The sequence below is a fragment of the Callorhinchus milii genome, unplaced genomic scaffold (assembly GCF_018977255.1).
Source record: "Callorhinchus milii isolate IMCB2004 unplaced genomic scaffold, IMCB_Cmil_1.0 Scaffold10, whole genome shotgun sequence".
Taxonomy (NCBI): domain Eukaryota; kingdom Metazoa; phylum Chordata; class Chondrichthyes; order Chimaeriformes; family Callorhinchidae; genus Callorhinchus; species Callorhinchus milii.
The window spans coordinates 5,032,277-5,059,199 of record NW_024704751.1 but is presented as its reverse complement, the minus strand read 5'-3'; the positions used below and the strand labels follow the sequence as shown (position 1 = coordinate 5,059,199).

Here is a 26,923-nt window from a genome sequence, read left to right as displayed (position 1 = left end):
ACACTCCCCCCTCCCACACTCCCTCCCCCCACACTCCTCCCCGGGGGGGGGGCGATGTCAGCGGCGGAGTGAGCGCGTGTGTGGAGGCGGCGCTGACAGCGGGAGCGGGGCCTCGGCCTCTCGGCGGGAGACGCACCGAGAGAGGAAGTCAAAGGGTGTCCGAAACATCAACCCCCCCCCTCTCCCTGTCATGTACAGGCCCCGTACAAACACCCCCAACCCCCCCACTGTCGGGAGGGAGGGCGGGAGGGAGGAGTCGCTATCAGGAGCCCCCACACCCCCTCTCTCTCTCACCTTCCCAGTAGTTGCTGCTCCCCGCCGCCATCTTGGTTTCCCAACGGCTCTCAGACCATCAGCGGGTGGGGGGGAGGGGGCGTGTCCAATCACAGCGGTGAGAGGGGGGCGCCGGGGCTGCTGCTGCGGGAACAAAGGCTCGGGCCTCGGCTCAGAGAACTACAGAAGGGGGGCGGTTTGTTTTCAGGAAGGCGGTGGAGTTTGAACTTGAACTGGATGGCCTTTAATCTTCTTTCTTCTTCCCTCTCATTCAGTGGATTGCTCGCCCCCTCCTTTGCGTTCTCCCCTTCATGGTACGGTCCGGGTCTTAAAGGGACCGCGCCGCGAGGGCCGTGTGCGCACGCGCGCCAGGTTTTAAAGGGACGTGGTGGCGGCGGTGGCTTTGGGTGACGTGTCAGCGCCATCCGGACAGACAGACAGACAGACACACAGACAGACAGAACCTTATATAAATAATCATCATCATCCTCCTCCTCCTCCTCACCGCCGCCGCCACCACGTTGGACATTTCCGTCATCGGAAAACGTCTCGAAGCCGCTTCACGGCAATTACCGTGAAATGACGGCGTTTCGAAGTATTTTGTTCGGGCAAATTTGCCGAAAGGTTAACGAATAATCATCATCATCATCATCATCATCTTTTTGCATTTTGATAGAGCGCTTTTCACGTCGGGAGGACGTCCCGAAGCGCTTCACAGAACACACTGTAGAGTGAACTGACTGTATATTTGTGGGCGAACGCGGCAGCCAATTGCGCACAGCAATGTCCCACAAACAGTCGTGGATTGAAAATGACCAATTTATTATTGTTTTGGTTTTGGAGGGATTATTATTAGGCTCTGTGTGGAGTAAGGAAACTTGCCCAAGGTTTCGCCCTCTGCCTGGAATTGAACTCAGGTCTCTCACTTGCAAAGCGAGTGCTCTAACCACTGAGCTACAGGACTCCATAATGACGCCTCACTTGGAAACCAGTCACTGGGGGGGGGGGGGACACTCTTCCCGCTCCGCTCCTGTTAACCCTGAATGCCGAAGCCCGAATGGTTAGGGTGGCCCTAGCTTGACAAGCGGCAGGAGAGCTTTGACAGGCTCCAGCTGTAACCCTAATGCACGTTCTTGACGTCCCTAAGCCTTGGTTCTGGACCCCAACGCTCTCCGGAATTAGACAACCAGGAAGAGAGTGCGCATTCCATCCCAATAAATATCGCTGGAATTTCCAGGTATAGGTGGGATGCATGGAACTCTGGTTTGGATACCCTTAGGTATGGTGATGTGTTTTCTGCACGTGTCAAGACACCCAGCTGACCAGAAGTGTACCATTGGTAAAGAGTCGACTCCTATTGCAGGAAGCCATAGAAAGTTTAGATTCCACGTTTACGAGATCTCGGGTTTAAATTCCAGTCTTAGCCAGTTGGCATTTGGGTGATACAGTCGAGCAAGAACAAACTCCATCCCTTTCATGCTCCCGCTAAAGCCATAAAACATGCTTGATGTCAAGCTGGCAGCTTCAACAGTAGGTGCTCAAAGATGAAAAGACAAAAGGCTGTTGTTGTGCGTGTATGAGAATGTAAGGCAGGGAAGATGCCAGAAGATAGTTCTTCACCCAGAAAGCTGTAGATGCTCAGTCCTTGAACATCTTCAAGGCTGAGACTGATAGATTTTTTTAAAAATAGAGGGATTAGGGGATATGTGGATAGGGCAGATAATTAGAGTTAGGTCTGAAGATCAGCCATGATCTTATTGAATGGTGGGGCAGGCTCGAGGGGCCGAATGGCCTACTCCTGCTCCGAATTCGCATGTTCTTATGTTCTTATAGCAAAAGAGGAAAATTGAGGAAGGAGTACAGAAAAATCTGTCCTATCCAATGGTCATCGTAAATAATGTCATACGTTTTGCTTTCAAGTATGGGAACACATTTAAAAACACCTGCCTCAAGGCCAATTATAAAGAATAATATCTCTTTAGGATTGTTAAATAGGCATTTGCAGACTTGATTCATTTTCAATCAGGTGATAAAAGGCCTCAGTAATCGATTAGAAATTAAAACAGGCAGCTTTAGACAGATTTAATTCAATCTGTATACATTAATGTAAAGATATTTGGTTTCTTTAAAATAGCACCTTGTGGTTCAAATTGTTAATTACATATGCAAGTTAAGTCATTTACCTGAAATGTGCAGAAAAATAAAATTCAATATCACATCCGATCAAACAAAATGATTCAGTTACAGGATCCTGTTTGCTGATGCAATTTGTTGTGACAAACGGGCCCTGAAAATGGAATGAATTACTTGTGAAACCTCTCTGGGTATATTGATAGCATTTCAAGGCGATAACGTATTTTGCAATCGAATGCTAATAAACTCCTGACTCTGCTTTTGTGATTTATAACAGTTTGACCTCAAGCTGGTTGTTGCCTTGAAACTCACTCCAGCCTGCATTATATTCAACATTGTATATATTCACAATAATGTCAGTTTGCTTTCACTATTCTTGGTAAGTCTGGAGCAAGTCTTTGACATGCTTCACTGTCTGTTGGTATACTACTGCACTAATCCAATGTAAACCAAGACCATAATTGAACAATATTAATCTTTACATTTGATTAAGCACCTTTCATATCAGGAGGATTTCTCAAAGCGCTTCAAGGGATTTTAGTGACTGTGCTTTGTGGGTGAATGCGGCAGTAATTTGCTCACAGCAAAGTCCTACTGACGGGGATGAAGGGAATGACCAATTTTATCTGGTGGACTGTTGGCCAGGCCACTGGGAGAAACTCCCTTCCCTTTTGGAATAGTGCTATGAGATCTTTAACGTCCATCAGAACACGCAGATGGGACCTTGGTTTAAAACCCCATCCAAAGTAAACCACCTCTAACAATGCAACACTCTCCCCAGCATTGTATTGGAGCACCAGCCTAAACTCTTGTTTTCAAAGTCACTCCACACTGCCTGAACCCACTACCTTTTGACTCGGAGGCGAGAGTGCTATCAACTGAGCAAGGCTGACACTTTGTTATGATGTGAAACACAGTTTATAGCTAAGAGTGAAATATCGAGCAATCCCAGAGACAGAAACGCAACAGCTGAGTCCAGTAGATTATACAAGTCGGCAAAATTGCACTCCATCTTCCTTCTCTGCTCTGACAGTACCCATCATGCGAATGTATCATAAATCACTTGCTTCCGCTGCCAATTTTTATCTCAGTCGTGATTTTTTTCTTCATGGATTAGTTAATTGTGTCATGTCAAGATTAAAACTGCACCACTGGACCAGCTGTACATCTAATTAGCAGGTCCTTTGCAATATTGCAGAGATCTCGTCATGTTAGTTTTGTTTTGTAGTCTCGTAACTAACTGACTGTACGATCTGTGTACTGCACTCTCTGATATGACAAGCATTTTGCACAGTTCTGACTAGTAAATGGAATCAACTGTAAATTTGTACTGTGCCATATATTAGATGTCCAAAGTGCTAAACAAAGATAAATATTTAGATGCCAGTGACTTTATACATAAATGTACTTTCACTGCAGAACTAAATGAATGGGAAAAATGAAACGTCAGATGTTCAATTACCAGCAGCAAGAACATTTTTATCCTCTTTAGTCTGTCTTCACTGTGACTGCTCTTTAAATAAAATGGTTGTTTTTACACTTATTTGTAAGTGCAAAATGTCGCTCACGGACATCAATTACCACATCCTGCACGACTACAACTGGCAAACTTCAACCAACCAATGGATTGGAAGAGCGTAAACTTCATTTCAAGTTCGCCTCGTTAATCTTTCATAGTGGCAGATCAAGGAGTGCTGCCACTGGATGAATTACTGCAGCCCTGGAAAATATGAGGAGAGAAGTCATCCTGAGCGCTCCAAGGGCTTATTTCTAAATGTAGCAGAGTGTTGGCAACTTTATTCAGAGAAACATCAGCAAAACAGCTCCATCGCCGATAACCATCTTGACTACGAATCAATTCACACATGCTTTTAAAATTAAGACTGGAAACTGCAAAAGGTTATTGCCTGTCCAATAATATTTCAACAGATTTGCAACCTTCCTGTAGTAAATAAGCAGGTATATCGCCATCTGTATCGAGTCATATTATAAACCTGTACAAAACTTTTTAGATATTTGAAGGCTTTTTTGAAGGCCTCCGGCCATGATGGCATCACAGCAAACAGCCACAAGTTTCCTGAATCATTCAGAACACTTCTTTGGTGATATTTCACTTTTGGAGATTCTTCTCTTCCTCAATAAATCACCAGGATAAATAGTGCCTCTTAAATAAGACTGAAACATTTTGATTTGATGAAATGGAAACTGAGTTGCACACAAGGTCTTGTGTTCTTAGTTGACCCATCTACAACAACAACAACTCGCATTTATATAGTGTCCTTCATGTAGGATAACGTCTCTGAGCGCTTCAGTAAGACAGAGTTGGACACTAGAGTGAAAGGGAGTGCAAATGGGGGAAGGTTTGGTCAAATTAGGTTTTTAGGTTGGATTTAAAGACTGATAGAAAGGGAGCGAGACGGAGTGAGTTCCAGAGGTTAGGGGCTTAGTAGTGAAGGCTTGGCTACCGACAGTGACGTGAAGGGAATCCTGTTCATTCCAGAATAAGCAATGGAGGACAAAAGTTAAACTTCAAATACAAAACAGCACAACAGCATCTATGTGCTTGATGAAATATTTATTTTCAGACGCCAAACCTTTTCACTGATATCCAGTTAAAGTCACAGTATTTAGAATTAAATACACAAATCTTGACAAAACAATCCTGTGCGAAAGAAAGTACAAATGAACGAGTGAAGATTATAATATTTAAAATAATTCTCCAACACCACAATGGGGCTAAAATTCCAGCAGAAAGTATTTAATGAGTAAACTAATATACAAAAAAAATCAGGTGTTTTTGGCAATGCTGTATTTCTGGTGATCATCATACTGTATTTAGGCAATCCAGGTATACATTCAGTGGCACGCAACAAAACATTCACGCAAACATACTCTCGCACACACGCAGAGTCCATTATTATATGAACTGTCACCCACATCGCCTCGGTATTTTGAAAAGAACGACATGCCAAATGGCAGGACTATAAAAATTTTGAAAAATGTGCTTCAAACGTAAGATGTTGAAGTCTCTTTTCAGTAGCCACCTCTTCTGTCGTTATTCACCTGAAAGCAACCTCTTATCTACACTGTGTAACAGTACTTCATTTTTACAGTAAAAAGTTAAAATGTAGATTTTAAGCTGGTCTACAAATCGGTATTTCTGCAGTTTTGTTATGAAGTTGCAAATAAGGATGACAGTTGTGGAAAAACGTCCTATATATATATATATATATATATATAAGAAAACAAAGCTAATTTTTAAAAAATAATTATCAGTGACCAGGAAAGAGCAGATGATACCATTTCCAGGAAGGTCTAATTAGCCCATTCTCGTCATCCTTTCTCCCCCATTCCCCCTCCCCCCAAAAAGCCATTATTCAAAAAAAAAACAGTACACAGTACCAGTGTTCATTGTGACAAAAATGAAAGCAAACGCATCGTTTAAGAACAAATGGTCTGGATTCACTTCTTCACAATCACCTCCTGCATTGTTTTGAATGATGCAACACTTAGCAGCGCTCGGGTAGATTTGCACTGCAATTTTAAATTGCTGGTGTTTCTGGAATTAGAATCAACTTCAGAGCATTGAAGCAGAAAAAATGCTCATTTAAACACTAGAATCCTGAAGTTTTCTAATGAGGAGTGGGAAAGGGGATGGGGGGGGGAGAGAATAACAGACACACTAACACACACACACCCCTTACCTCTGTAATACTCTTACACCAAACAAAGCTGCAGCATATCTTTGATTGAAGTGCATTACACTTTAAAATGCCACAGCTTTAAAAGTGCAATTTCACTTCCACTCCATTTCTTTTCAAAACTACATTTGCAGAGAATACAGCTCACCCTCCAAAAGGAGAATTACGAAATGGCTGGAGGTTAGAAAAAGGAAATTGTGCATCTTTTGCTTTCCTATATATTAAAAACAAAGTTACCCTGCAGCTTTTAATAATGGTACAGTTTTTCAGTACTTGATAGACAGAGGCTCAGGTGGTAGTTACTCTAACATTCTTTGCATGGCTGACCGTTAAGCTACAGTGCAAATCGACTGTCGGGTTAGGATATGTGCAATATTTAAGTGACGGTGAGAGCTGTCACTCAATCTCGCAACATTCTACTCTTCCAAAAAGGGCAATCGTGAATGTCACTGAAACAACACCCGGAGATTTCCACTCGAGTCGTTACAGTAGTTCAAGCATTTCCTCTCCATGGGAGGTTTTGCTCAATTCAAGGCCAGGAGCAGAAGGTGTTCTTGGCAAAAGGTAATGATCATTATTGCCAAGCCAATGGAACGGACTTGATGTGCTAATGTTTATTAACATATAAAGTGTCTTCGTCACTGTCCGTTTCATCCTGGAACTCGCTACTGAGAAGGGATTTCTTTGAGCCCATGGACATCATTCGGATCTCATCTTCGTACTCGTCCCGATGCTGCCTCAAGCGGTGGAAGCCATCCTTCTGGTGGTTTGACTTAATAGAGCAGACGCACCATACAATGCAGGCGGTCACAAAAATCGCTGACATTGATGCACCTGATTAAAGAGATAAAAGCCCATAATGTCGTTGCAGGCCAAAGAAAGTCTAATAATAATAATAATCCTTGCATGTCTTCAAGACATCTCAAAGCGCTTCACAGAATACTGTATATTTTATTTATGTATATTTTGTGGGAAAAATGCAGCAGGCAATTACAAGTGTCCCACAAACAGTCGTGGATTGAGTGACCAAATATTTATTTTTTAAAATATTTTTAAGGGATTATTACCCCCAGAAAAGTCAATTGATTAACAGCCAGGTTTCTACTTACTGCTAGGTAAACAGAGGCTTGTAGAGTAAGGAAACTTGCCCAAAGTTTCGCCCTACCCAGGAATCGAACCCAGGTTCTCTCACTTGCAAGGCGAGTGCTCCAACCACGAGGCTACAGGACTATTAGTAACCCTTTGCTATAAATGACTAACCAGGTGATAGATTCTTACCTGCTGCTGTCACAACTAGTTCTCTGGGTAGACCAAACAATTTGTTGTCCACTTCAACAACTATTACCAAAGAGCTAGCTGATTCGTATGATGACACAAATACCTACAGTACAAGAAGATAACAATTGGTTATATTTTCAAGCATGATGAAGTAAATCATTGTGAATTGCCATTACATGGAGAATTACGTAGATCAAAAGACAAATTTTCAAAAAATAAACATGAAGATCGCTATGTGGTATTGGGGAAAATATGAATCTAAAACAGGACACAAACAACTTGGGGGAAGAATTCGCAGTAGCACACTTTTGTAATTTGTGGGTCTCAACCGTGAGTGTGAAAAGGCTGCTCAACCACGAGGGAAAGCATCATAGATGAGCTGAAATCCCAGTCAACATTTTGTGTAACAACCATGATGAAGTACAATATTATTAGGTAAATGCCATTAGAGGCCAACTCTGTCAATATCACTTCCCATATTATCGATAGGAATTTCATCCTTTGCTGTCCACAAATGAGCACCTTCCAGCAGGGGTAATCAAGTGTAGGAATCCTAGCAGATTCTCCCTTCCTTAATGAGTCGATGAGGCTAACCGTAACATTCCTAATGTTGTCCCAAACAAGATCAGCTAACTCAACACTGACAGGGATTGAAACTTAACAATCAAGATTTCTAAAATAATCTCTATAAGAATAACCCATTAAATTGACTGGAAAGCATAAACCAGCAAACCAAATGAGACAAGCGGTTCAGCAGGTTACGGTCCCTTTCACGCTGCAACCTGGGCTTGAATCTCACCAAGGCTGAAGGTTTGAAAGTTTCCGCTCCGCCTGATTAGACAGGTGGAATTAACTGGGCCATCTCACTTGTCCTTAGTTGGGGCTGGCTCATAGCATGATAATGACCATTGATTTCATATTGGTTGCCAAATTAATACTGGTCTTCAGAATTTTCAAGGGAGCTTTATTCTGCATATAGCCTATTCTATACCTGATCTGGAAGTGCTCTTGTTGCTGAGACTGGGTGTAAAATGTGGGAAAGTGCTCCTGTCTCCAGCACGAATGTCCCTCACCTTGAGGACAAAACTCCAGCCTAAAATGCAATAAATAATTAGGACACTGCGCTGGGGCTGGTGATAGGAACTCATGTCATCTGCTGTCATAACCTTTTATTGGCATTGTAAAGCTAAGGTTTTAAAACGGTAAAATACAAAATTGTCTTCTCTTATTAAATATCAATACTTATTTTGAACTCTCAAATTAATTTTTTTTTTCTTTTTAATCAGCCTAATTGGCAGCATACTCCCCTTGGTTATATTAGTAGAACTGAAATAACCAGTAGTTATCACAAGGCAGCTGACGTGACGCACATCTTACTTCTTACCTGTTTGCGTTGGTGCTTGTATCCTTCTGCTAGTGCATCAATGTCGTGAGGTCCCGGAGCGAGCAGAACATGGAAGTAGCCACCCTCTGAAGTCAGTACTTTAATACCATCATTCAGAATAATCAATGCATTCGGAATGGGTTTGCCAGTTGTGTCAGTAACCTTTCCACGCACCCCTTTATGAACCTGAAAAATAAAACGCCGGGTGAAAAATAGGATGTGTAAAACTAAAGCCATCCCAATAGGAAACTGATCAAATATCACAATGGGGACATCACAACAGAATCTGTGTACAAGTAAATGTTGCCAATTGTTCTTCTGTCACAGTCATTTCCAATAACTGAACATTTGGAGGGAGCATTAACAGAATAGACTGTCTATGAGTTTTAAGTTGAGGTCCATGGTCTGCGCTGGTATAGCTGATGTAACCCAGGTGGTATTATGAGCGTTTACAAGTGGTCTCATGATCCCAAACGAGGGAGAGAAAATTAGCCAGGACATTCCAATGATACCCACCAAAGGTGAATGTGTGGACACTGGGTGAGGACAAGATCCAGCACGAAAGGCATATCAACACTCATTGTCAAAGCTCACACAGATAATAATGAGAACTGTCTGGATTTTTCAAACAATATCCAAGTTTAAAGGGAGAATCAATCATTTGGTGGAGGGGTTTCTTATACTGTGTTGTGTTATGGTACGTTCCCTACTGTACAAAAATGTTCTTTCTTAAGGTAGGGGGGGCTTTGCTCAATTTTGATGCTAAATACTCACCTCAACAAGCATGCTGAGTAAAGCTTTCTTGTTCTCATTCCAAAGTGCAGGGAGATCTTTTGATGGTGGGAAATTACAGCAGCTCGTGTAAACTGTGATCTCAGGACAGTGGCCATAAGTGACACTGAAATCCTACAACAAAAGAGATCAGAAAATGAAAATTCTTCTAACAGCTGATATAATGGCATTCCAAACAAAACTCCGATCAATGTAAAACAAAATCCTGCAAACCAAATACATGAGTGATAGGAGCCAAGAAAACACACATTCCTATTTCTTGGCAAGAAACAGACCTGCGACTATGAGCCAAGGTAAAGAAAAACCCTAAAAATAACTAAAAACTAAGCTTTATCCAATACCTATTTTCTTTTGGTTATTGTTTCAGTTTTTTTAATGAATTTTCACCTAGCCACATCAGGAGCCATCTCTTTACTGCACTATATCATGGCATTCTTCAAAAAGAGAAGGAAGTTTCTCCCAGTGTCCGGGCGAACAATCCTCCAAATAAAATTGGTAACTCAATCCATGGCTGTTTGTGGGACATTGGTTTGTGTAATTGGATGCTATGTTTCACCCACAAAATACACAGACAATCTATTTTACAGTATATCTTGTGAAGTATTTGAGATGTCTCAACAACATGAAGATGTTATATCAAATGCAAGGATTATTATTTTCTGGAGCAAAAATTGTGGCAGAAAAAAAAACGTCTTTGCTCTTTCATGTAAACCCTTTAGGCTTATATTTCACAAACTGGAAGCCTGCAGGATTTAATTCAGTTTGAACGAGGGCAGCATAAACAAAAGTTAGCTCAAGATTTGCAGATCCACAAGAGGGCAGTATAAGAATGGAAAAGTTAAAGTTTTCAACAAACAGAGATCTATTGAGTTTTGTATTAAGATACTTATAATATTATATTTCCATTATTTTAGGGTATTACTGCAGTTTAATAGATCTTGTGCCTAATTTTGTGCATAGATGAAAACTGCTTACCTTCATGCTGAACATGTGACCATGCCACTGAGCCCCACGCAGAACACCATGAGGGATATTTTCTTCTGTAATAAATAAAATCAGTCACTGTTGTTGGCAAAACAGTTTTCCACCACTTTATGCAATGCACTCTGCAAGGACCAAATCATTGTAAGCAATTGTCTTCTCCTCTATGGTGGTGTTGCAATACCATCAAGAGAATTACACTGAATGAGAATATACAAATAGCAGCAGCAATGGTGATAAACTACAATGCTGAAAGCTGATTTTTTTTGCCTGTAGCATGTTCCTGTTGTGCTGTGGATTGTGTTGGTGTAGACACTTTGAATATATATCCTTACCTGTGTTATTAGGGCAGCCAGGACGGCCCAAGTGCATTCTTGGGTGGTTGGTAGAATACACAGTTGCCAAATATTTCAATGTTTCCTCATTTTCCACTGTCGAGGGAAAACAGATTGTGCTGAATTAGAGGTCGCACAGCACTGAACATTGGCAGCCCTTTGCGCCTCCCCATGCTCACAGTTTGTGATAGGAAACAGGATGGACAGGATTAATACTTCATGTACCGAGGCACTTAAAGAAGACCCTTCACTGAAGTTGTTTGCAGAATGTACCATTTCATCACTCTAGTGTGACTTTATGCAGCTAAGCACCAAATATTTTCAGAGAAATGCTACGAAGGCATGTCAAGACCGAGCAGACAGATGTTGGAATAACAGTGTCTAAGGTTTGTTTCTAAGAAAAGAAACTGGCTTACTTTTCCACAGTCCTTGAAGCTAATCAGTGTCCACACCAATTCCAAAAATCCAGATTCCAAAATTAGAGTGCTCAGTGACGAAACAAGTCCCCATAATACAATGTGAAATGAACAATGTTTACATATTTACATCCTGGATACATACCAGTTTGCACAGGCTTATCATAAGGGTAAGTAGCCAGGAGAGAGCCACCATCTAAAACAACAGACAGTGTGTAGCCTTGGTTAAGGATCAGGTTTTCAACAATCACTCTAGTCTCAGGTTGCATGGCCGCTAATTGTTCTGTAGAGTTTCCTAGCAAAAGACAAGGGTGTCTGTTAATACCAATATACAATTAAGCTCGTGAAGAAACATACTTAAGCACGCTACTCTTAATTGATATATGAAATGTACAAAGTACCAAAACAAGTGGTGATGTTTTGCCCGGATTTACCACCTTACAATGAAAATAAATAGATCTGATAACTTAAGTGCTAGTTTCACGTCACTTTACATTGACAATGGCTTTTACACACAGAACCCAAAATAAGACGCCCGATATTTGTAGGATGATTTACAATGTGTTCCATTTAGTAACAGATTGACAATCAGCAATTGGAATGATTAGTGCCCAATTCTGAGCGATGACATTTCATATTTTAGCATTGCATAGGATACTATGCATAGCATAAAGTTGTAACAATGACAACAACAAATGACATTTATGTCGCGCTTTTCACATTGGGAGGACGTCACAAAGCGCTGGTCAGGGTTTTTATACCCAGGCAGAGGGTTGGGATCAGGAGGGGTGGAGGGCAGGAAGGGGAGGAGTGGAGGGCAGGAAGCGGAGGGGGTAGGAGGGCGACCGAAGGCGCTGTCAAAGAGGAGCGTCTGTGCCTTGAAGGAATGAGGAAGTATTTCCAGAGATCTTAGATGGTTTATACTAAAAGCTGCATTAAGTAGACAGTTTTTACAATATCCTTCTACTTGTTTCAAATTTGTTACAAAACTACATCCGTGAGATAATTCTGAATGCATTGTACGCTGGGCAGAGGGAAGGCAGGGAGGCTTTCTAAAATCAAATACTGCAGTTGGGAATTCAGTTTTTTAAAAATTGGCCAGTTTTATATACGCATTCTTAAAGTATTATGGTATTAAAGTGGATGCAGGGGTGGGTATCAGCACTGTGAATCCTTTTGAAGTCAGTAGTCGCCTATTAAAATAGAATACCTTTGAAATCCTTGTCCAAATCCTTGCCATGTGCATTTGTTAGTCCAACTTTAGACGTGCACCGTCCTTCTTGTGCAATTTCTCTGCCATCGGGATTGACTGATGGTACAATCACAATCTTCGTCTCATTGATCAACTGTAGAAAGAGTTTCCATGAGTTAATTTTTTCAGATGCAATTCTTCTCTCAAATACTATCAAAATATACAGTCAATTCACTTTACAGAATATTCTGTGAAGCGCTTCGAGACGACTCGCAGATGTGATGAGGGGCTATATCAAATGCAAGGATTATTATCAATAATTGAAAAGGAGTCTCTGAAATTACGCTATGTCTGTTAAACAAAATTCAGAGCATTTCTGCCTCAACTTGGTGGTAATTTAGCACAACATATATTCACTTTGTTACAATCTCATTGCTTCATTTCTGCCCTGTACTCGGCACACAAGAACAAACACATCAATACACTCACCATGTATTATCACAGAGATCTGTTCATAAGTCTGTGATGTGGATACAATGACACAAGATGAGTCTTATGATTAGTCTCTACAATGAACTCTTGTTCTCATGTTCCCTGTGTCAACGACTCAGCTTAGCTTCCATCCAGTCTCCAAAACCCTCACTTTTCACCAAATTATAACATCTTACAAATCTACAGTGCCTTACCTCAAAGGGGCAGCTTTAATGTCAGCTGTGTACAATTAATAAAATGAACTTAACCTGCGTCTGTACACTGCTGATTTCCTTTCAAGGTTATTCTCAATTCTAGGGCTCTGTGAATTTGTGCCCATCACAAAATTGTGCAAGCAATTAGCGGACAGGAGGGAAGGAAGTGCAGCTGATTGACTCAATCTTTCCTTTGTACTAACAAATGCTGCCAATTACTTTCAAAAGGATACATTTTCAAAATCTTATCTATCGTGTAGGCCTGGGCAAGCTATTGTGATAGAAGACACTAATACAACGCATATGTTATGAAATGCAGCACGCAGAGCAACATGTTGAGTAGTTATTCATAGCTTTGAATCACAGCTATATCACAGCTTTGAAAAATGTCAAAGTTTTCTTCGAAAAATAAAAGAGCACTTCCTTAACATAAAAAAAATCTTCCCTGGAGCATCCCAGTACGCACAGTATTTATCAGGCAGACTGTTTAAGAGCTGTTTAACTTAAACAAATGCCATTGAGCCTGGGATAGAGATTTTAGAGAATGCTGATTCAGCAACCCAGTGCCTAATATATCATACAAGAGAAGCTAACTTCCTTGAGCCATCAATTTTAATTGCATTTCCCATACCATAATTGTGCTTTGTTTAACTTTAAATGATATAATTGAATGAGGGTTTTCACTTCTGTTAACGTATTCCACATCCTATGTGGTAAAAATGATCATCCAAGCTCCTAAACATGCTTGCTTTCCACTTGCCTGCTTTGGACAACAAGTCCTGATCTTTCATCTTAAGCCCTCAAAGATTGAGCACTCGAGAATCCTTCAGAAGATGAATTTTACTATTCCCAACTACAAAGTTCCTTTCCTGCAAAGAAGCTCGTTCCCAGCAAATCAACTAAAAATAACCGACACCTTCAAGGATGTGGACACACCCCCGATTGGGAACAATGGGGGTGTGAAGCTGGCGGAACCAGCCACTTTTTGAATCATCCTGCTATAATTCAAGTTAATGAAGAGTAAGCAGTAATGTGGTTTAATAAATAACAACACTTCTATATGTGGATATGGGACACAGCAGATCATTTTAGGAAAGTTACATGTTTTTCATATCAAAAACAGATAGAAGAAGCAAAAGGCAGACATGATTATATTAGCATATGAAATGTCAGCTCTCTGAGATGTGATCCTACATAAAGAGTGTTATATCAATACAAGTTGTTACCTTAGTAATGGCGTTATTTTTCTCATACAAAATGCAAAGGAACTCTGCAAATGCAAGCAGTAGCTCGGAACCAGCAGGAGCGTTGCCGTGAACTCCAGCAATAAACTTAATCTTTGGTTCTGCCAGCTCAACCTCCTTGGGTTTGTTTGAGATTTCCAGGGCCCAAATCTGCCGATATTCTGCACTCTGCCCCAGTCTGTATTAAAATGAATAGCAAACAAAATCAAAATAATCCCTGAAATGTATTCGGGAACATGCAATCGAAAACAAGAGCGCTTGGACATTGCCAGGTGAACAAAAGCATATGGCCAATAATATCACCAGATATTATTCCAAAATTATATATTTTTTAACCATATATAAACAATTAAAAATAATAAGAAAGAAACCACCTAATGTATAAATTTAAATAGGTCAAATAAACAGCACGGCATAACTATAAATGAAAAGCTCCAACAGGTTTATTACAATAGTACAGTATTGGGACACATACACAGATTCAATAGACATTAAGCAGATGTCATTAGTTTCCAGCAGAGGCAGCTGCCTCGGGCGTCTCTTACGTAAGGTACTTTGCATAAGAGTGGTCCAAGGTACCACTGTGGGCCTGCTCTTTCAGCCACGGTTGGTGCACGGAGCAGGAGCTCAGAAAGATAACACACAGCAAAAATAATTCTCACCGCCTCAATTTTGTAATCCCTGGGTAGTTGTTGTGCAAGCCTCGTAGAACTTCCGAGAGGTCTTTGTAGTCATGGTAGCGATACAGATTGAGGTTGATGGGTGAAGATAAAATCAAGTTGTTCAATCCTTCCTTAGAGGACAGATTCTTTACCAGTTTGTTAAACTCCTCCTCCGACCCTGCTGAGGAGTTGATGGACACTTCGACGTGACTGTTGATTTTGTAATCCGTAACACGTGAAAGAGTGAAATTGACTTCTACAGCTTGTCTATCCTTTACAGTCACATTCTTTGTCATTGGGAGGTACCTGCAATAAATTGATGACAGATGTAAAAATACTGTAGTCAGAAAAATGCTGCTTCATTTGATTTTTTTTCCCCCACTAGAATTAAAATAATTTCATTCCAGACTGAGAAAAGATTATTTCCACTTCCCTCAAAACTGAAGCAGCCAATTTGGTTTTGATTAGCGGCTTTTCATGTGTTAGTAGAAACAATTGCCATAGAACACTAATTATTGCTATGCTAAAGATATCCAGAAATTACAAACAGATACCCATGAGGTATCCCATTTCCGCTAGAATCGTTCTTTCAGACAAATAGCAGTAATCCCTCTACAGGTAGACATTTAGTCAGTTAGAACAAGCACATTTCCTTTGACAGTACTACAGAAACCATCTGCTTCTCCTGTCCCGATATGGACTATAAACAGCATTCTAGCGATGAAAGAGCAATAAAGATTTATAGAATAGTTTGATAGTTTTCAGACGTCCAAGATTAACTTCCAGTAATTGAGATAAAAGCTGACACTTGTTGCTGTGGCATGGTGTTGGTTTTACACAAAACCTATGTTCTCACCCGCGAGCTGAAGCTGTGATTTTGTAGACACCAGGGACGAGTAGACGCCAATAATCTCCGTCCTTTGCTGACTTGATCGGGTGGTTCACATCAGCCACAGTGATGGTGGCATTGAAAATCCCCTTTCTGTTTGAGCCATCAAGTACAAATCCTTTCACACCTTTGTGGACCTAGCATCACAATTTAAAAATATCCATTAGTTCAATCTCAACCTAATCCTGGCTAATAACTGAAACAGAAATAGCCATCAGCACAGACTCCAAGTAACCTTGGGAGTGCCTTGGGATGTCCTCCTGACGTGAAAGGGGCTATACAAATGAAATCTTGTCATTGTAACCTATAGCTATGATGCAAAGCATTCTGTAATAGGGGAACATATGTAGCTTGGGTAGCATCGTAGCATATTATCAATAACCTAGTCCACCAAAAGTTTGCAATTTTTGAAGCTCCCCCCCATCCCAAATTCCAGACAATGATTTACTACTGTATTCAAAACAATTTTGTCAAAAAATACCTAGATTATCGAAACAGATAAGCAGTTCCTTCTGCAGTCAGGCTGCTTGTTAAAGCTTAGCAGCTACTGCGATCCAGAGATAGATATGGTATACGTCGTAGGGCGTATTAAACAGCACCTTTTCAATGCCATGGATTATACTGCCTGCAGACAGGTGCTTTAGTGCTCTCTGAAACTTAAGAGTTCACTGAGCATGAATTGTACTGCTTTGTGCTGCTACCTGTGCAGTGTTTTTAGGAGTTTCAGGGGAAATTGGAGCAGCTGGCTTGCTATTATGACCTAGTTATGTACTACCAACCACATCGTCACCAGCCCAAAGACCAGGAGAGGATGTTCAAAGTCTATCACTTGATGGTGGCTTTAATTTACATTATGTATTCACATAATTACTCAATGCATATGTACACCCCCATCTGTTTATATCACAGAGATATTTTAACTTGTTTTTTGTGGACAGTTACTGTTCAGATATTCCAGAGTGAATCAATCTAGTAGGACAATACTGTGGTGCCAAGTGTCTTCCACAAAAAAATTGTACATGGCATTAATAAAATAATGATCTAGTTGTGCCAGAGAAGCACACATATTCCCATTAGAATATTCCAATATTCCTATGTTGAGTAAAAAGTTCCAGTGTGAAGGGCGCCATATCAATGCAAGTTATTGCTTTAAAAAAAAGTCTTGGTGTTTCTGTTCAGTTTTTTTTGTAAAAGCTTTGACAGTGGCAGCTACAATAATTCTCGTCCTACATATGGATACATAGATACACAGTCAAATAGGGGACTACATTAGAGTCCTGTCTTAACATCAACTCTGTGTGGATATTAGGATTAAACAGTTGCTACAGAGTACTTTATGCTAGACTTGATCTACCTGTTTCATAAACTGGAGGAGGGACCTTTTATTTTGCTTCCAATATTTTGGTAGATCCTCAGCAAGGGGGAACTTAAAACAGCCCAGTTCAATGGTGACTTCAAAACAGTTTGTGTGAAGGTAACTCCAGTCCTGCATGCCACCTGAAAAAAAAACAAATGACATTATTTGTATGAAAGAGCTTCGGAGCTTCAGAATTTAAAAAAAGTGACAGGAAAGGATTGACACTAATCTGTGACAAACGCATGCACGAGTGTTTCAGCTGCATTTGGGGTAAAGTACGATCAGAGGCGAGCAATGTGGCGGAGGTGGAAGAAGCAGGTCCTGGTCAGTGACCGGATGTGGGGGAGGAAGGACAACTGGGAGTCGAACTGGACGCCTAGACTGCGCACTGGTTTGGTGAGTCTGAGGAAGAGCCCAGGGAGGTTGAGAAGTTTAGATCCACAGCAGTGAAGACATTGATGGAATCCAAGGAATATGGCTCTTAATTAACAGATGAATGATGAAAACTTTATTTTTTTCTCATTTTCATCAAGTTTCTCTTGATAAAGAGATTTTTAAAAAAATGATTTTAATTCAGTTACAAAGATGATTGGGCCAGACCCAGCTGTCACTTCCTGTGTGCTATGCACAGAAAAGCATAACATGCAGGAACCAATGTCTGAGGCAATCTGATGCACTGAGTCAGATTCCAAAACAATGTAAAAATTGAAGAATATCAATGTTCACTGCTTTTTTTTAATCCATTTTCACCATCTGTGTATTTACCGTACAACAATGACTTCCATTGTTCAGTTTCTCTTACCTGGTACAGTGTACCATTGTGCACCATTTGTGATTCCTTGACTAAAATATTCATTGGGATACATATCTGTACATGGGTGGCCTCCATACATTTGCTTATTTTCCTAAAGAACAGAATCCAGAACATAATTAGTATTAAAGTAAGTTGGGGCTCAGAGACTGTCAACCAAAGTACTAGATCTTGCTTAACGACAACTCATTCATCTGGTGAAACAAATATTCACAAAATAAACCAGCAAGAAGAGGAAATGCATGAAATAAATCATTCATTCACACCCAAACAAAGACTAATTCAGTACATCATGTGTTCAGGACATTCCTGTGTTCTTAAAAGGCACCAATGTAGGCCTCTACATATTCTGAAGAAGCAAGATACTAAGGTGGGCGAACATTAAGGGAAATATGGTTAAATACTGTTTTCTGCAGTTACTATATTGTGAAATTCTTGCATTGGAATGCAATAAATTATTGCAATTTGCATTATACAGAAAGAAGCGATCCTTTATCATAAAGAAGCTACATGTTATAATGGAGGTTCCCATACTGTGTGAAAGTTTATTGCGAAAGACAGATAAAACAATTTTGACAGTTAAAATGCAGTCAGATTTCCCAACATCATATACTCATCACAAAGTGCTCTTTTAAGAGCCAGCCAAAACATACGTCTCAACAAGACCGGCATTATTAACAAGATCTGTTGACTTTAATGCAGGAAGATTAAAAACAACTTTATGCCTTCACATCCTTTCGTCTAACAGTGTCTGGCTGCGTTTTAATAGAAGTGGATTTGGGAGTGGTGGAACAGTGCTTTTATGATCTAAACAGAGTTCCTTTGATGAAATCCTGAATAAAATCTTACAATGTCCACATTTGCCAATCATATTTCATTTTGATAAACTGGGCTAATAAAAGGGGTTCTAAAACACTGGGTTAAATTATAAATGTAGTTCTGTTCAGCATTTAAAACGTTGTAGTTTCCTCTCCCCCCCCAACCCCTCTGGTGAATATCATGAAAACTAGAGAACACATTATGAAATATTTTGCAAATTTATAATCTATGCACTTCAACAGAAAAGTAATGTAAAGGGTTATGGTTCTATTTCTGTGAATTAACTGGGACAATGGCATTTCTTGTAAATTTGGTTAGCAATGATAGGTAAAATTTATCTAAATTTCACCTATATATAGTCACTGCACTTTTGGTATATCCTGTGAAGTGCTTTGTTCTAATAAAACCTCTGGATCTATTCCAGCAGAAAGACACATCTACATAATGAAATGTGGCCTCACATGTCAACCATTTATGATGTTACTCAGGAGACTGAGATTAACACAATTCTGAATGTCAGTGTGGTGACCCAAATATGCATATATTAAACCATAAATAACAAACTAATAAACGATTAGCTACTGTGAGTAAAGGACAGAAAATGTGTCAAAACTAGGTCAAGTTAGAGAGATGGCATTGAGCAAAATATAGTGAGAAATGCTCAGAAGTCTTATGAAAGCAGTCATTAATATGAGGGATTTTCAATACTAAACTGAGTGAAACTTTAGTCAAAAGATATCAGGAATGTGCTGTGTGGAGAAAATCTCACATTTTATAAGTCTATGTTGGAGAACCTGTCTCAAGCAAACAACATTTAAAATTCAATCAGTTAAAATGATAGCCTTCAATTTCACAAACTTTAAGTTCTTTGTTCTGGGTGGAGGAGGGAACAACTGCTCAAACACTAGCTCTGGTCAGTTTCTTTCTTTGAAGTGACTAGGTTCAGAAATATTTGTGAAACCTGTCTTTTGACTTTATCACTTCACCTGTTAACTTAAACACTGAAAAAGCTGTGGCTATAATCTTAGGCGAAAGCAAATATTTGAGGGAACTGTTTTAATTATATATGAAAACTTCGGCTATTCCCCTTTGTGAAATCAAGGCGATAGTTAATAAAATAGTATAGCTGCAGCTCCATTCAGCAAAGTATGGGCAATACATCTGAAAACAGTTGCAGTATGGTTAATGTGATTGTAGAGGTCTCCGTATGTCAATGAATTTCATGGATACAGTATAAAGGCTTAGTCTAAAAAAAATGAAGTACCTTTGAGAACGAAATTGCCAGCTGTCTGAAGATGGCATCATCCGGACACTTACTGTACAGTGTAATACCCTCTGCATCATCATAGGGGTAATTCACAACCAGCGAACCTGTTCAATGTAAAAGTACGTTAGTGTTTTATTCATGGTTCTGTCAGCAAAGTGGAAGCAACACAGATAGCGACTTAATGAAACAGAAGTTGCGCATTTTGGCTCGGCAAAACTTAAACTTAGTGCATCTGGTTATAAAGGAATTTGTGCTACAGTAAAATCTGTTATAGCAGGACTGCATTGCATGTAGTATATCTAAGGATTATAAAATAAATTATACGGGTTTCCCAATAGTAAACTGTCGGTGTGATATTATTCTCTTCATCGTTTGCAATACATAGCAGTTGTGCAAAATGTTTTAACACTTCTGTTTATACAATTACTCCTTCAACAAAGGAAAAAGCCCTTTTCATCATTCTCGGCGAGCCAGAAATGCTAAGAAGTACCTACCGCCATGTAAGTTGGCAGACAATACAAAAGGATTCTCATTCATCCAGTTCATCACGGCTATGGTTTCTGGCTGTCGTGGATCAGTGATATTAACAAACTGGTCAGGAAAGTTGCGATTGAGATCAAAGTTGTTGCTGTTGTTTCTACCTATCACACTGGACTTATCCCCTGTGAGCGAAAGAAATCCTTTCAAAATCAGAGGCATTTAATTGATATACTTTAGTACTGCTAATGGAAAACAAGGCACTGAGGGAATACTTTGTGTTGGAAAAACATTCAGTTCTGTCAACACAATGGAATGAGATGAAGGTCCAACTCATTTTCTATTGGGTTGGCATGTTGACAATAAAATTCATAAGAGAAATTTGATCAAGCAAAAAAATATTGTCAACTGAAACCAAACTGCAGTTACTCACTCTCAACTGTATCCTTGATGCCAGGTTCAGAGTGGCACTGACCAAAAATAGTTGGAGAATTCAAAGGGAGACGTATATAAATTCTCTTTATATAAAAAAGAGTGAAGGAATCCTATTAAGCGAGCATATCAAATTTGGTGGAAATTAAGTTGCCAAAGCATCATCACATGGTAATTTTTGGTGTGCGATTAAATAACAATTGGGGTGGTGGGGGGAGTTGCTAAGTAAATAAAATATTCCTGAAAAATGACCAATATGGGTCATTATCAAGTTTCAAATTTATACATTACCTTCTGTTGATATTTCATATCCATCAGGATTCATGGAAGGCATGATATGGATTCTGGTATTATTCACTAAAGTGGTGGCTTCGAGATCAGTTCCGTAATTTTTGCAGAGGTACTCGATAAGATTTAGTAGGAGCTCGCGCCCCAACACCTCATTCCCATGCATATTTCCAATGTATTTGAATTCAGGTTCACCTAAAAACATATATAAATTAATCCATGCAAAATAATATGCCACAACTCACTAGCAATGCAGCTTCAAGAGAACCTCAAGAGGTTTCTGCCAGAGTCTGGTTTTAAATGTTTAAGAACACAACAGGGCAAGGTCAGGAATTGGGATGGGGAATTCTGTAGTATTGATTTTGAGCCCTGCAGTCAAGATGCATTTCAATTTAAGTCTAGTATACTTTCCCAACCGTACCCAATTCATGAATGCCGGGCTTGTCAGATATTTCCATGACATATAACTCCCGTTTCTCCACAGATTTCCCAACTGAATACAGGCGTGTGATTTCTCGATATTCTGTTGAATATTTCCTCAGGAAGATCGCCATGTCGGCATAGTTGTGGTGCCTGGAAGTCTCTGGCTCTTTGGGTATTGGTTGCAACTTGTCTTTTGTTGTCGGTGTTTCTATCCCAAACATGGTGGAGGTGGCCACGGTGATTGTAGTCTCAACAGGGTGATTTCCTGCAGTCACCATGGGCTGAAGTGTAAAATTAACTTGCGTGGCTGGGCCTTCACGGACTTCAACATTGATAGTGGCAGGTATGTAGCTGCAAAGATATAAGCAGCAGTCGGAATTTGCAATTGCTCATAAATGTTCTTGTGTGAAATTTAAACCACAAAAAATTCAAAAATTTGGGGTTCACAAAGCACGATGCCAAGAGCAACAACAACAAGATTCTATTTATAGAGCGCCTTTCACGTCGGGAGGACGTCCCAAGGCGCTGGACAGTTGGGTCAGGACCCGAGCAGGGGGGAAATGGTCAAGGGGATGGAAGGAGCGAGGAGGGGGTAGAGAGTCGAGAGGGGAGCTGAAGGCACGGTCAAAGAGAAAGGTCTTGAGACCGGCCTTGAAGGAGGAAAGGGAGGAAGTGGCGAAGGCACTGGGGGATAGAGTTCCAGAGCCTAGGGGCTGAGAGGCTGAAGGCCCGGCCACCGATGGTAGGGCGGTTGGGGCGGGGGATGTGGAGCCAACCGGAGCCAGAGGAACAGAGGGTACGGGCAGGTAGGTAGGGGGATAGTAGGTCAGAGAGGTAGGACGGAGCGAGGCCATAAATGGCCTTGTAGGTGAGGATGAGGATCTTGAATTCGATCCTCTGGGGGATGGGGAGCCAGTGGAGGCGAGCGAGGGTGGGAGTGATGTGGTCCCGAAGCCTGGTGCGGGACAGTACACGAGCTGCAGAGTTCTGAATGATCTGCAGCTTGTGGAGGGAAGTGCCAGGAAGGCCGGCGAGGAGAGAGTTCCCATAGTCCGGCCTTGAGGTGATAAAGGCGTGGACCAGAGTTTCAGCAGCGTGAGGGGTGATGTAGTGCCGTAGTCTGGCGATATTCCAGAGGTGATGGAAGGCGGTGCCAGTTGTGGCGCGGATATGAGGGAGAAAGGACAGCTCAGGGTCGAACAGAACGCCGAGGTTCCTGACCGGCTTTGAGAGGTGGAGAGTGCAGCCTTGGATGCTGATGCTGTCAGCGCCTGAGGTGCGGAGGTGCTGACGTGAGCCAATCAGGAGGACCTCAGTTTACGCATGTTGAGCTGAAGAAAGTTGTCTCTCGTCCAGGACTCGATGTCAGACAGGTAGGCTATCAGGACATCGGGGGTCGTGGAGTTGAGGGTAGAGGAGGAAAGGTAGAGTTGGGTGTCATCCGCATACATGTGGAAGTTAATCCCATGTCTGTGGATGATGTCACCAAGGGGGAGCATATAGAGGGTGAAGAGGAGGGGACTGAGGACAGAGCTCTGAGGGACACCGCACGAGACAGTGCACGAGGCATCTGATCATACTATTGGGAATGTAACAATATGAAACGTGCTCAGTTCAAAGTCCTCAACAGCTTTGAACAAATTTCAGAGGGCAGCTAGCCCTCATTTATAGTGCAGGACAACTTCAAATTAATTATCAACTCTGTTTCACTTGAACACTTGTGTTCTTATGCCTTTTGGATGCATTGCTCAGATCAACAAAAGACAAAACATGGTAACCGGTCAAATCATACAGCACTGACACTGACATGTAACTACACATAAGCTAGGTTAATTTCAGTGCTGTGATTGCTGTTAAAACCAGGGTTCATTATCTTGATACTTACTCATTGATACAGGCATCCAAGAGGACATTAAAAATTTACCATCACATATTCCTGTGCTGAGTAGGGGATCAAATAAAGTCCAATGGCATCAGCTATCAAGGCTGAACTCAACTGAGACAGAATCCGAATAGGATTAGGCTTAGCTGACTGACTTGGGCAGCAGTTTTCACTGCCTTTGAATTAAGTCTAGTAGAGTACAGTACCTTTTTCAATAGAGAGAGATGACCATTTGTTCTGTATTCAAGTCTCTTACTTACCCTGGTGCATCAGCAGATATGTTGTAGACCCCTGGTACAAGCAATCTATGAAAGTCGCCGAAGTCACCCGTTGTAATATTGTGATCAATGCCATCAACTGCGATGACTGCATTAGAAATTCCTTGGCCAAGCTGACCATTGTTGACAAATCCTGCAATGCCAATATGAACCTGGGTAGACAAAGCAAGGGTTATTTTCCCAGTGTAAACACACTTTCCAACCAATTTAAGAAATTTTACACTTGAAGGCATGAATGGTATGCAGAGAGGAATAAACAAACATACAGACACAATTTAGCATTAGTTAGGAACACAGCACCATTATACTAAAAAGTTAACAATTTTGCTACAACCATAAGAGCAAGTCATCCACTTGATTTTAATTCACAGGTACCTTTTCAAGCAGGGTTAGAAGGGATTCACGGTTATTCTTCCATTCCTCAGCAAGAGTGTTGGCGGGTGGGTATTTACAACAAGTAAGTTCAAGTGTGATCTCAAAGCAGTTTCCCTGCAAATAATTGTAGTCTTGCATTCCTCCTGAAAAAAATAAATCTAATGTTATTCAACAGACAGCCATAACAAAACCCCGCAATTTACAAAATTCAGCGTTCTGTTTGTACAAACTAATATACTTTTTTTTAAGTTCTCCAAGTATGAGCCATCACATTCACTAGTTTTTATAGAACACTGTAGAGAAGTACATGCTGATAGGCATCAGGTAAACGAAAGCCAAGTTTTCACATGTGAACTTTTGTAAACCTTTTCTGGATGTTTAGACAAAAATGAGGATTTAAATCAAGACTTTCAAAAAAATAACTGCACACTTGTTTCTCTGGAAAACTCACCTCACAAATGTAAATGGATGGGTTCTACAGAAAATATAGTCTCAGGTTCAATTTCAGAACCACTTCTTGAAATGGCTCTGCAATGTGAAATGGCTATTAACAACCTTCTTACTACTCTACTCAATCAACCAAAGGCAAAACGGTAACTAGCCGAATGAGAAACAGCAATGTCGCTGAAATGTATCAACCCTGAACTCACTGGAGACGCACAATGAATAAGATTAGGCTGAACTGATTTAGGCAGTAGACATCTGACAGTCTTCTTTGCGTTTAAATGTCTAGCATTGTATCGTTTTCTATATTGTAGGAGAGATGATATACTGCTTTGGTATTCACACACCAACAACATTCAGCTCACATTATCTTGCATGAGCTTTTGTAACATAATTCCTGCAGCTGAAATGTTTGGGTATCCATTTGGAATGAAGAATCACTGTATGCAGCAACCTAAACTTTTAATCAAACCAACTGTCCATAAAATATTCTAAGTCTGGAAACAACAGAGCTAATGTACCATTGAAACATTTCAAAACTGCATGCTACAGCAGTCGGGTTAATCATTTACACTGCCGCTTATTTCCTGCGACAGAAAAAAAGCAAAACTGAAGAAGTCAATTGTTTAAAATATGGCTAAACACCAAGTCCTAAAGCACCTGTAAAGACAGTTCATTGGCATGCACCACAAAATACCGGGAAATAATTAACTTTACACGGGAATGGAACAGATGAATGTCATACGGTAGCAATGAACCTACCCCACAAGAGAAACTAGATCCAGCTTGCAATTTTGAAACAGCGCTATATAAATCTTACAATTACGAGTTTAAAATTGTCCCATGTTTGCAGGTCGTATACAAGTACTGTATAAGTAATTGTATCTGGCCACTGAACCCTAACTGAACAGAATAAAAAGGAATAACATGTTCTGCCTTGACAGGAATAAAATAGAGCTCAGAGCAAAGACTCTTCGTAAGGTACATTCGTGCTTAGCTATAAAACATTGAGTTAACTGCTTTTAACATTTTCTTCTTTGTCAAACCCAAATTCGTTCCTTGCAAACAAATTTATTCAGAGTCTAGATGTGGGGCCCATAGCAAAGTGCTTCACTGGAGGGTTCTGTGAAGAATGAAAATCGATTTAAATTTATAGCTATTTTGGGTTAACATTAAAGAATTGTTAACAATTCCAATTTAACAATAAAGAATGAATATTCTGAATAATGATGTGAATCAAGAGAAACAATGAATGTAAAATGCTGTGCAGACACAACACTGCTTTTGACAAAAGACCAGTACAATGATAATGGTCAGGAAGAACAATGATCTCAGTTGGTGACAAAACTCTGATAAGTTGCCTCGAAACAAGTCTAAGCAGGCACAGTCTAAGAGTGAAAAGAATCAGGCCATTATTTTTTCAGAGATGCGCCAGCACTGTAACTAAATCCTCAGGAAGGGTGGAATCCCGTCTTGTAATGAGATGCACACTAACTGCAGGGATCTCAGAATGAATTACCATGTGTAAAAAGATAATGTAATAATTGAAGTGCAGCAGCTTTAGACCTGGAGTGTTGTAAGGAAAACCTTAAATGAAATTAGATGGAGTGTTCCATATTGTGCTTTTCTCCCGTTCCATTGCAAGGAATGATGAACACGTTCAGAATCTGTCCTCTGTCTCGGTCAACTACATTGGTAACACTTCTGCAGCATTGTTCAAGAATGCAACTTCTAGCAGCAGGAGAAAGAATAATTGGAACAAATATGCAGAATACGAGATCAGGGTCATCAATATCTTTTGGAAATTGCTGCAGTATTAATAAATAATAATATTAGTCCTTGCATTTGATGAAGCGCTTTACCACATCAACGAGAAATCTCAAAGCGCTTCACAGGATACGATTGTAATTTTGTGAGTGAAACTCTGGAGCTAATTTCCGCTCAACAATGTCCCACAAGCAGCCATGGAATGAGTGACCAATTTGTATTCGGGGTATTGACTGGCCAGGACCCTGGGAAACACTCCTTTCTCCTAAGCATGTACTGTCCAGCGCCTTGGGACGTCCACCCAACGTGAAAGGCGCTGTAGAAATGTAATCTACAG

The 26,923-nt window shown here is 40.5% G+C and overlaps 2 protein-coding genes across 3 annotated transcripts in view; both read right to left on the bottom strand.

The window, feature by feature from the left end:
• gosr1 (golgi SNAP receptor complex member 1) overlaps positions 1-351 on the bottom strand; it is a 52,044-nt gene extending 51,693 nt beyond the window's left edge. For both annotated transcript variants that reach the window (XM_007900756.2, XM_007900757.2), the window contains exon 1: positions 295-351. In XM_007900756.2, coding sequence (XP_007898947.1) covers positions 295-325 — 31 coding nt within the window. In that variant the 5' untranslated portion in view covers positions 326-351. The remainder of the gene's footprint in view (positions 1-294) is intronic.
• Positions 352-4,964: 4,613 nt separating this feature from the next.
• The window catches only part of LOC103183365 (carboxypeptidase D), a 36,106-nt gene continuing 14,147 nt past the window's right edge, over positions 4,965-26,923 (bottom strand). The window contains exons 4-22 of the mRNA XM_042338559.1: positions 24,376-24,518; positions 23,983-24,152; positions 21,839-22,191; positions 21,421-21,612; positions 20,715-20,882; positions 20,218-20,324; positions 18,126-18,228; positions 17,321-17,463; positions 15,934-16,103; positions 15,078-15,383; positions 14,398-14,593; positions 12,504-12,639; positions 11,439-11,588; positions 10,878-10,973; positions 10,537-10,601; positions 9,544-9,675; positions 8,770-8,955; positions 7,386-7,488; positions 4,965-6,941 (exon numbers count right to left, since the gene is read on the bottom strand). Of these exons, the coding sequence (XP_042194493.1) occupies positions 6,715-6,941; positions 7,386-7,488; positions 8,770-8,955; positions 9,544-9,675; positions 10,537-10,601; positions 10,878-10,973; positions 11,439-11,588; positions 12,504-12,639; positions 14,398-14,593; positions 15,078-15,383; positions 15,934-16,103; positions 17,321-17,463; positions 18,126-18,228; positions 20,218-20,324; positions 20,715-20,882; positions 21,421-21,612; positions 21,839-22,191; positions 23,983-24,152; positions 24,376-24,518 (3,146 nt within the window). The 3' untranslated portion in view covers positions 4,965-6,714. The remainder of the gene's footprint in view (positions 6,942-7,385; positions 7,489-8,769; positions 8,956-9,543; positions 9,676-10,536; positions 10,602-10,877; positions 10,974-11,438; positions 11,589-12,503; positions 12,640-14,397; positions 14,594-15,077; positions 15,384-15,933; positions 16,104-17,320; positions 17,464-18,125; positions 18,229-20,217; positions 20,325-20,714; positions 20,883-21,420; positions 21,613-21,838; positions 22,192-23,982; positions 24,153-24,375; positions 24,519-26,923) is intronic.